Source organism: Simochromis diagramma, unplaced genomic scaffold (assembly GCF_900408965.1).
Source record: "Simochromis diagramma unplaced genomic scaffold, fSimDia1.1 OVJJ01000061.1, whole genome shotgun sequence".
Taxonomy (NCBI): domain Eukaryota; kingdom Metazoa; phylum Chordata; class Actinopteri; order Cichliformes; family Cichlidae; genus Simochromis; species Simochromis diagramma.
In genome coordinates, this window is record NW_024386945.1 from 1,095,770 (window position 1) to 1,107,260 (window position 11,491).

The 11,491-nt window shown below is 40.1% G+C and overlaps 1 protein-coding gene across 2 annotated transcripts; it reads left to right on the forward strand.

The window, feature by feature from the left end:
* The first annotated feature begins 1,540 nt into the window (after positions 1-1,540).
* LOC120737459 (P2Y purinoceptor 1-like) lies at positions 1,541-10,844 on the forward strand. Of its 2 annotated transcripts, XM_040038173.1 has the most exons (2): positions 1,541-2,273; positions 6,406-10,844. In XM_040038173.1, exons 1-2 carry the CDS (start codon positions 1,777-1,779, stop codon positions 7,043-7,045), a joined length of 1,137 nt encoding a protein of 378 aa, XP_039894107.1. In that variant the 5' UTR covers positions 1,541-1,776; the 3' UTR covers positions 7,046-10,844. The 2 variants fall into 2 exon arrangements, with proteins under 2 accessions (XP_039894107.1, XP_039894108.1); XM_040038174.1 differs by lacking the exon at positions 1,541-2,273 and having other exon boundaries at positions 4,825-10,844.
* Positions 10,845-11,491: the final 647 nt, after the last annotated feature.

An 11,491-nucleotide genomic window follows, 5' to 3' on the forward strand; every position in this document is an offset into this window, starting at 1 on the left:
TGCATTATTCAAACCTCTTACAACAACAACTTTCACTTTAATGATAGATCAGGACAGAGCTCTGGCTCTGTATAATTATATTATATATGTATAATTTGTTTCTTATTTAGTGCTAGTAACATATTTATCGTGCTGTAAGGCCCACTTAAAATCCCTTAATTTTCTCAAAAACCAACAGTGCACCTTATGTATGAATTCTGGTTGTGCTTAATGATCTTGAACCCATTTTATGTGGTGCACGGCGCTCTGTTTTTAAGAACCTCAGCCTTTATTCAAGAGTTTTATCAAAACAGCTGACGAGTCCCGATTGGGATGAGGGAGTTTTTGGTCCTCATCAGATAAGTCGTGGTCTTGTGTGTCTGAATAGTGTTTTGAGTCCCCTGATTTACCTCCATGTAAAGGATTTCCCTGCTCAGCTCAGGCAGCTGGTCCGGCAGTTTTATCAGATGTTTAGTTGTCTGAGTTTAAAGACTGCATTATGTAATTCATTTTATATCATTCTTTTAACTATTATTGTCTTTTTTTAATAACACATTTAACAAAAAGGTCTACATACATACTTTTATACACACACTTCACACTCAATCTACCTTCAAGCCTGTAAAGTTTATTGTGTTTATTGCTGACACACAGTCCAGATGTATATTCCATGTATTTTGTAGTGGCAACCTCTGTTTTGTTTTCTTTTTTGTTATTGGTCAGTTTAAAATCTTGGACACTTAAGAATTGTTGTGCAAAATATTGGAAGCATACATCCTCAGATTTAAAGCGACCTTCACTGACCTTATTTGCCATAGCTGGTATAAAGGGCTGTTGCTTCATTTGTCCTTTTGTTCACCAGATTGTTTCATCATCTTCTGTTGTAATAACATCCAAACTTCCAGTTTCTACTACATAATCATAGTTCTTCTTAACCTTTAAGTTCCTGTGGAAGATTTAACTTGTTTTTATTCTGTCATGTGCCAGCTTGTAGCTCTGTATTCTGTAGAAAACCTTTGGATTTCCTGTCTGCCATACGAGCCACTGTGAAATTTAGGTGGATTCCTCTGATACACATTTCATGGCCATTATGAATAAACTTTTCAATATTTACCAGTTGTTATCTACTGCATCTAAGCTTTGTCATTAATAATTAGCATAGCTCATTACTGGGGACTGCTAAAGAGGTATCATATTATCCTATAAAATAGTCTATTTTTAAAAAAATTGTGATAAAGATAACTTTGAATTTTTTTTCAATGTACCTGTGCTCAAAGCTAAATCTATCTATAGGGTGTATTGAAAACACTATATAAAGTATGTCGCTTGTAAATAAGTTGAACACAATCATGATGTATTATTTGAAAATTCATATTAGTAGAAAAAAAGTAATTAATCTTATTTTTAGATCTAAAGGACATCTCAAACTTTAGTCTTATTATCTTCTAACAACCAGAAGTGTGTATGATATTTTTCTATAGTGCCTAACAAGCCTTGTGCAGTCAAGCTTAATAGTTACTACATGACTGAAACAAAGACTTAATGTCTTTTAATAAAAATGATGCACATATACACTGGTCGCTCTGAATTGCTGCTGAGATTCTTGCTGCAGAAATGGAAAAATCTTGGACACATCAATGTTTACAGGCACTCCAGAAAGGAGAATAATCCGACACTAGAGCTCTGTCGGGAAGCTCCTTAAGAACGCTTCTGAAGAAAGTGTCTAATGAATGACAGGTGTGAGAGAGATAAAGATAATAACAAGCTGTTCTTGTGAACAAGCAAAGAAATGGATGCATGAATTTACACACACGTATGTTTCTCAGATCTCAAACTTGTTTCAGCATGCATGCAGGGTCACAAGCAGGAGGAACATGTACATCTGATCTTATTCTTTCCACTTCTTTCACTTTTAATTCCGCCACAGAGGAGAGCAGTGTGGACAACATGTTAGGAGACAGAATGAATACGACTGAATGGTTTCGTTCAGTCTATGAACATGTAACTCTGCCTGCTATTTATACCTTTGTGTTCATCATTGGTCTGGGAGCTAATGTATGGGGACTGAAGTCTCTGCTTCAGAAATGGAAAATTCTTGGATACATCAATGTTTTTCTTCTGAACCTTGGAATTGCTAACTTTTTGTTCCTGCCAACTCTTCCATTTTTAACAGCCTACTACTTTATGGAGAATAAATGGATATTTGGAGAAGTCTTCTGCAAGATCACAAGATTCTGCTTCAACTTGAATTTATACGGCAGCATTGGATTCCTCACCTGTATAAGTGTGAACAGGTACCTGGCTATTGTCCATGCACTGAAAGCGAAGAGAAGGATGACTGTCCGTAATTCTGTGGTTATCTCAGTCATGGTTTGGCTGTTGGTGAGTGTTCAAAGTCTTCCAGACGTGCTCTTTCCCAAAAACTCAACAAATAGAACTGAAAAATGTCACCATACCACCTCTACAGAGTATGTTGAGAATTACCTGAAATACAGTGTTTGCTGGACATTGACTGGGTTTGTTATGCCTTTCCTTATTTTTCTTGGCTGCTATGGACATGTGACTCTTGTTCTCTGCCGCAAAAATACCATTAATAAGGTGGTGAAACAAAAAAGCTTAAAGTTGATGTTCATTTTGATCTTGCTCTTCTCGGTCTGTTACATCCCCTATCATATTTTTAAGAACCTCAGCCTTTATTCAAGAGTACTTTTTTCAACCAACAAGAAGTATCCATCATGGGATAAGAGAGTCTTCTGTGCTCATCAGATCAGTCGTGGTCTTGTGTGTCTGAATAGTGTTTTGAACCCCCTGGTTTACCTCCATGTCATGGATATTCCTGCTCAGCTCCAACAGCTGCTTCAGAGGTTTCGTCAGACATTTACTCGTTTGTTTGTGTCAGAATACGGCAGTGTACCCGTGGAACAAACAGTGACCACAACATAATCTTAACAGTAATTAATGACTTTGACTTTGTCTTTTAGAGTAGAGTGTAAAGACTGTTTTACGTATTATACTGTCTATACTATCTTTTTCTGGATAACAGTTTTGGCTCAAATGGATTTATAAATAAAAAGCTTTGTTTCTGTGTTTGTTGTTCTTCTGTTGCCCTACATCGAAAATTGCATTATTGAAAATTGCATTATTCAAATCCTTTACAGCAACATTTTTTTTGTCGCATTGAAAATATAAACAACCACTGAGACATGACTACACATGCGTAGGGGATTGGAGGCAAGACAACAGAAACTAAAGACTAGATAAGAAAGCTAAGGTGATCTCAACAAATGCTAAACAGAGGAATAGCTATAGTAACTAACACAAGGAACTGCTTCTTAACCTGCCATAGAAATGCTGGGTCACAGACCCAGGACCGTGACACTTTTAATTTAAGCAAAGATCAGGAAAGAGCGCTGGCAGATTAGTATCATTTATTTTATGTTCACTGACACAGTTTTCAGGTTAGTAACCACTTTTCTTTAGATTTGTGTAGGTTATGTGTACAGCAAAATAATTTCCCATAAAAAACATCTGCTGGATTATTACGTTTGTATAGCAGTAGAACAGTGTTGGTGAAATTTAATCAACATTAACCTTTGTTTCATGCCTACTATAAGCCAGCTTGGCAGTGAACATGTGATTCATATTTGACATAAGATACACAATATTTGGCTTTTAGTTTGCTCTGGAATTCTAATGTATAGTATTTGATGTATACTGCTCTAAGCAAGGGCACACACACACACACACACACACACACCCTAGATTCATTATTTTTATAAGTCATAACATTTTTTGAACTGTAAATGACAGTAAAGAGTTATCCTTTCTAAGAAAGTAATTATAATTAAACTATAATATTTTTTATGTATTTCTCTCCATCTTTTTGAACTTAAAGATGTAAAATGTTTAATTGACTATTTTAAAAAAATGTATTTAAAGTCTTTAATTTAATTTAAAGACTTTTATTTAAAGACAAAATTTTACTTTCACATTCTTTTCTTGTTAATCCCATACTGTACAACTAGTCTGTCAAATGGAATAAAGTCTGTTCATTCTAATATATGTTGTAAGTATTTCATTCCTTGACAACTCCAATCTGGGAAGGTAATCATATTAATGTTCTGTATTATGTCACAGTTGTTCCAGATTAGTGTATGTTTGCATGAGATTAATGAAGTCATTTTTAGAAACTTCCACCATGCTTTCAGAGAACTTTTGCTTTCACATTTAAACTCCAAACAGAGGGAGACTTTAACCTTTTGTTTCAATCATAAAACTGCCGACAGGTTGGGTGAGCAGTTTTATGATGTTTTATAATAATAATAAACTTTATTTATAAAGCACACTTAAAACCAAGGGTATACCAAGGTGCTTAATAAGTAACATAGAGAGTAAAAGGAAGATAATAGAAATAGGACCAAAGCAAGTACTAGGTATGCAAGCAGATAACTGTCACTGATAATTGGGAGAAGCAGCAGATACAGAACAAACAAGGAATTAAATTAGCATAAAAGTGCATAATGTAAAATCATAAGTGAAATGTTAACTAGAAGGAATGAATATATATATCTTAGGGGTGCTACAATGTATCTGTATTGAATGGTTCAATACAGTGCTTTTGGTTCGGCACGCATATGTATTGAGCAATGCTGAATTTTTAATTTATTTTATCAACTTTTCCTCTGACGATGCTGTCTGTGTTGAGAGCTCAGTGGATCTGCGTTCGACTACTCTGCCTAGGCTGCACTGTCGAGCTCAGATCCACTGAGCACCCATACGCATTCACTCATGCTAGCGAGACAGAAGTTAAGCTCGTTGCAACATGGCAACTGCCTCAACGCTACCCGAAATTGAACCTCCTCTACCATCATTGAGATCTGGCGTTTGGAACTATTTTGGTTTTCATGTGAAGCATGACCCTGATGGTAAGCGTGGACAAAAGTACAACAGTAAGTCGGACGTGCCAGGCAATGCTCAATTACATCGGTGGAAACAGACAAGCACGCATGTTACAAACTTTACCTGAGACAGCCGTTAGCACATGATTCTTAGAGGGCAAAAGAAACAGGGCAATGGCTACTTTTATAGCTGTCGACATGCGACCATTTTCTGTTGTAGAAAACAACGGGTTTCAGGAAAGGCTGAGAGTACTTGAGCCCCGTTACAACTAAGTGCTAGCACTCCAGAAGATGAGTGTGAGGGGAGGTTCTTCAGAGAGTAGTTCCTTTTAAGGGGGCCTGATATGTTTAATATGCTGCTGAGAATATACCCCAGAAGAAGGGTACAGTATAGCTTTTCCACATATGAGTGATTTCTCGAGTTAAAATAAATATGTATAATTTTAATCAATTACAAATTAAAAAAGGCATGAACATTTTTTTGTATCGAAAAAATATCGAACCATGACACGAAAGTATTGAACTGAACCGAATACCATTTGCTAAAATGAGATTTACATGTATTAATACTGACTGCTAGCCTTTTAGACAAGGACAAGGACATTCTTTGTCGGCCTACTGTCAACCTCATGTTTACAGTACAGTATTTACTTTTAGAAATCTCTTATGTCTTAAATTACACACCAGGGTGTGTATGAAATTGTTGGTGTAGTGCATTTCAAGAGTCACAGAATCACAGAACGCTAATTCAGTGCTATTCCATAACAGCTAAAACACCGTCACTCTCCGCTAACACCTGAACCGGAAAGAAATTTAACCAGCTCAAAAAACTACAGGCAGGCGTTGCTTTATTATAAGAAACTCAGAATTATCACAGGTTTAAACACCTGAGTTTCCTAATGTGTTCGCAGCCTGTTACAATTCTAGACAAAGGGTAGTAGCAACTTTAATTCATAACTTTCACATTCCAAACAAGGCCCAAAGGCAAGATTAAGATTGCATACATATCTATTAGACGTGTTGCATTTACTTTAGATCTCAGTCTTATGCTTCAGTGTGCAGGGTTTCAAGGTTGAACATGACATATAAATTGTAAAAAAATAAAAAAGGGTGTGTTTTCTTTCACTTTATGACATAGAACTCTCCATGAAGGGGGAAGATTGTGCAGACTTTACTTTAGAAGCACAATGAATAACAGATCCTGTACTTCAGGCAACTTAAAACTCCATGAACACAAAATTCTACCTGCCATTTATGCCTTTGTTATGATTGTTGGTCTGGGAGGAAATGGATTGGGACTGAAGTCTCTGCTGCAAAAAAAGAAGAAACTTCGACACATTAATCTGTTCCTTCTGAACCTTGGAGTTGCTAATTTTTTGTTCCTGCTAACACTCCCATTTTTGTCAGCGTACTACTTTATGGACAGTAAATGGATCTTTGGAGATGCCTTCTGCAAGATCACAAGATTCTGCTTCAACCTGAATTTATACGGCAGCATTGGATTCCTCACCTGTATAAGTGTGTACAGGTACCTGGCTATTGTCCATCCAATGAGGATGATGGGGAGAATAACTGTGACTCACTCTGTGGCTATCTCAGTTGTGGTTTGGCTGTTGGTGATTGTTCAAAGTCTTCCAGATATCTTCTTCTCCAAAATCTCACCAAATAAAACTGAAAAATGCTACCATACCACCTCTAACGAGTATGTGGAGGATTACCTGAAATACAGTGTGGGTTGGACATTGACTGGGTTTGTTATGCCGCTCCTTATTTTACTTGGCTCCTATGGACATGTGACTTTTGTTCTCTGTCATGCAAATACCATAAAGGAGGTGGTGAAAAAACGAGTTTTAAAGTTGTTATTCATCTTGTGCCTTCTCTTCTCGGTTTGTTACATCCCCTATCATATTTTCAAGAACCTCAGCCTTTATTCAAGAGTTTTGTCAAAACAGGGGAAATGTCCAGATTGGGATGAGGGAGTCTTTGGGGCTCATCAAATAAGTCGTGGAATTGTGTGTTTGAACAGTGTTTTGACTCCCCTGGTTTACCTCCATGTAAAGGATTTCCCTACTCGATTCCAACAGCTGCTCCAGCGAACTCGCCAGATCTTTAATTCGCCTAAATCAAGGAGTGGCAGAATCCCTGTGACACAGTCTGATAAAGTTTAACAAGTTTGCCATATGTTAGAAATCTTAAAAATGTTTTAAATAAACCAGCTCTACACGCATGCATCTTTGTTGTAATTGTAATCCCACTGTACAAAATTTCACTGGTTTTGACTAAGTCAGTGCGGCACCCATGAGTATTTTGGGCATCAAGAACAAGTCTCAGATGTGTTCCTTATGTGTTCGTGCAAGAGGTTGTCAAATGTGCAGAGAGGCTCAGCCTGGTGACCTGTGTAGACACTGTTACCGTTGTGTTCAGGAGCGTCACCTGTCTCGAGGGTGTATACAGGAAACAGGAGCGGGCTACTGAGCTACAACCCACAGTAGCCCACTCATCATCCAGGTCCCAGGTAAATCCCGTCTCTGTGCAAAACATCTCGCATCAACAAGCACCACAAAATGACTCTACACACACTGAAACTGCCCCCAAAGAGCCAAACAGCAACAAATTGACAAGCGACACATCTAATGGTTATATACCCTGATAACAGCAAACCAAGCTCATCAGTCTCACTGGGAAAAGATGTACAGTTCAGTGTCACCTGGATAAGGTACCAGTAGAGGCCCTGTGGGACACCGGAGCTCAGGCAAGTCTTATTAAGAATGAGTGGCAAAAACAACACCTACCACACAGCACTGTCAGGCCACTTGCTGAGGTTTTGGGAACAGAACCTCCTGTCGCTTTAGCAGCTTATGATAGTGAAATCCCATATGATGGGTGGACAGAGACAGAATTCTATTTGGACTGTAACCCTGAAAATTGTCTTCTAGCTCCAATGCTTGTATCCAGTGACCCCAGTGTTGCTCAACTGCCCATACTGGATTTAATGTAATAGAGGAAGTTGTGCGTAAATGGGGCAAGTGTCAACCAAGATCACGCAACATTCAAAAAATCTGCCAGATCATGTCAGTATCGATAAACACTGCTAAATCAGTGCTAAAACTATTGCAGTCACCAGACCAAAGCCAAAGTTTGGGCACAGTACTGGCAGGAAAGAGAGGACGATGTCTGGCTGCTGAACAGATTACCACCACATATGTCCGTGCACATATTGGAGCGCAGTTTTCAGGACAGAGTCTGTTGTTTGTCCCAAATGAACCATCAGAGTTGCCTGAGGGTCTTGTCATACAAGAGGGACTGGTCACAATAACGGAGGGCAGGGCAGTGTATAACCCAGTTGCGATAGTTAATACCAATAAAGGGGATGTCAACTTAATTCCTCACACTGTTCTAGGACATCTGGAAGAAATAAAAGCAGTGTACCCCATCACCCCTGAAAAGACACATGACTCGGTGGAGCAGATTTCTTCACAGTCTCCTATACAGGTGAATGAGGATATTAACACACCCTCCTCCAGCCATAAGCCACCTCAGTGGGACCCTCCAGTTAAGATGGACCATCTCAGTAAAAATGAACAACAAACTGTGAGACAGCTGTTAAGAGAGGAATGTCATGCTTTTGCTTATGATGATAAAGATGTTGGGTGCATCCCCAGTTTAAACATGCACATCACATTGCATGACACAACACCTGTTCGAAAGACCTACATATCCATGCCAAAACCTCTGCACCAAGAGGTCAAAGACTATCTTCAAGATCTGCTGAACCATGGGTGGATTTCAGAGTCCAGGTCATCCTACTCATCTCCAATTGTCTGCGTTCAGAAAAAGTCAGGTGAACTGAGATTGTGCTGTGATTACAGGGAATTCAACTGGTAGTCAGTACCAGACACGCACCCTATTCCCAGAATTCAGGACATGCTAGATTCCCTTCATGGCAGCTCATGGTTCTCTGTTCTGGATCAGGGGAAAGCATACCATCAGGGGTTCCTGGACCCTGACAGCCTTCATCACACCTTGGGGCTTATACCAGTGGAACCGCATACCCTTTGGCCTCAGCTCAGCCCCAGCAGAGTTTCAGCGGAGCATGGAGGACTGTTTAAGGGGACTGCGGGATGTAATCTGTCAGCCATATTTGGACGACAACCTAGTCCACTCTACTTCATTTGATACTCATCTTGAACACATCAGAGCCGTCCTACAGAGATACCAAAAACATGGTATCAAACTCAGCCTACAGAAATGTGACGTTTTCAAGAGAAAGGTATGTTTCCTTGGTCGGATGGTGTCTGAAGAGGGATATACCATGGACACAGTGGAAATAGTTTCTCTACAAGCTCTCAGAAACAAACCACCATCCACAGGGGGGGAACTGAGTTGGGTCCTAGAATTCCTGTCCTACTATAGGTCCTATAGTATATATGGATAAGGTCTTCAATCACTTTGCTCTGAACTTTGGGTTCCCAGCACGAATCCACCATGACATGGGCAGGGAATTTGAGAATCAGATGTTTTCCCAGTTGCAGAAAGTCTGTGGTTTACGTGGCTCTCACACTACCCCATACCATCCACAAGGAAATGGGCAAGTGGAGCGTTTCAACAGAACTTTGTTGTCCATGTTGAGAACACTAACTGACCTTGAAAAAGCAGACTGGAAGGAATCATTGACAAAAGTGGTGCACGCCTACAACTGCACTCGGAATGAGGCTACTGGGTTTTCCCCGTACTATTTGTTGTTTGGCCGTACTCCAAGACTTCCTATAGACATCTTGTTCAACTTGCCTTCACAGGAACAGCAATTAAGTTACGAGGAGTATGTGACAAAATGGCAATCCCGAATGAAGGAGGCCTATGAGATTGCATCTATGGCAGCCCAAAAAGAAGCTTCGAGAGGTAAACCGTAAGATCTACGGAGCTCAACTTCATCCGGGGAACAGAGTCCTGCTCCGCAACCTCAAGGAGAGAGGAGGCCCAAGCAAGCTGCGGTCATACTGGGAGGATACGGTGTATGTGGTGGTGAGTCAAAAAAGCCCTGACATCCCAGTTTACGAGATCAAGCCAGAGAGGGGAGGAAAAAGCCGCACAGTACACCGGAACCTGTTGCTTCCATGTGACAGTCTACCTGTAGAAAAACCACACAGACAGGAGCAAAACGAAAGAAGAAAAAGCCTGAGACAAAAGGGGGGTAGAAGCTCAACAACAGCTACTACAACAAGACACAGACGTAGAGAGTGAGGATGAGGGTGAGCTTGTGTGGAGGTTTCCACAGCAAAACAGTACCACCACCATTATCCTTCCAACCCTGGAATCTCTGGTGGGTGAACAACAACTGGGGGAGCCTCAAACCGCTTCTGTAGATGTAGGCTTCCTCACATCTTTCTGTCTCTTCATGTAATCCCCTTCCTGTTGTCCCTTTCTTACAGGACCACAGAGAGATACACGAACCTGAGTTGCAGACAGCAGAGCAACATTACAACCACCAGGAGTCACAAGATGAGCAAATATCAGATGAACAACAAGATGAGCAAGGAGACAGTGACTCCAACAGTGAACAAGGGTTGTCACCTGTCCTCAGACACCCCAAGAGAGAGCGACGTCAGCCCAAAATGCTGACATATGATATATTAGGACAACCCACAGTCAGACAAGCGGATATGGACAGTGTTAAGATGGGAGCTATTTGCACCCAGAGACTGTGGAGGCCTTGGTGGCCTGAAGATATATACCAGCAAGGTGTGAGAGACAGTAATAAGAAACTGATCCAAAATGAAGACATTAACCCTCTGGGGTCGACGGATGTGACGGCACGTCAAGATCACATGACCAGAGTCTCCATATAACCTTGGGTCAGACCATATACCAGTCTTTAAATTGTGTCGATAGGCCATGTAAAAGCAGAGTTATGAAGAAAAATACACACAATGTTTTTTTCTGAACAAAACAGTGGTGTTTACAGCGGGAAGAAATGGTAAAAACGGTGTTTTCTAAGGACAGCGCTAGCAAACACTCTCTGCTGGCGAGTGGAAAAAGAAAAAACACCCCTTCCCTTTTGGTGTTAAAGTGTGCCATTTCAACCAATCAAAAAATGATATGGCAACATGTGGGACTTGGTTGTTTAGGAAGAGGGGGAAGTTTTAGGAGTGATGCCCATGAGAGAAAGCGAGTGAGTGAAAGAAAGAGAGAGAGCGAGTTTTCACATGTGAGACATTAGTGACGTGTAGCGTGTTTGGAGGCTATAGTTAGCGTGTTGTGTAGTCAATGTTTTGTTTTGTGTGTCAGTTATACAAGTGAATGTCACATTTGCTCCAAAAGAGCCACCAAAGGCAGATTCTGGTGTAAACACCGTCTCCACATGGAAAACAGGACTGACACACCTCCTGTTGTCAGACCTGCAGGGTTTAGGCCTGTGGTGTTCTCCTCTGTCTTATAGTGGACACAAATTCTTATTTGATGCAAAACACCTGATTGTTTTGTAAATAGTTTTAAATGGTTATATAAAAAACTCCTGAGGCCATGGCTGCATTTTAGGTAAATAGTACCATATAACTTTGTTTGAAAAACTTGTGCATAATTTTCAGAAATGTACCATTTCTATTTGCATTTCAAGT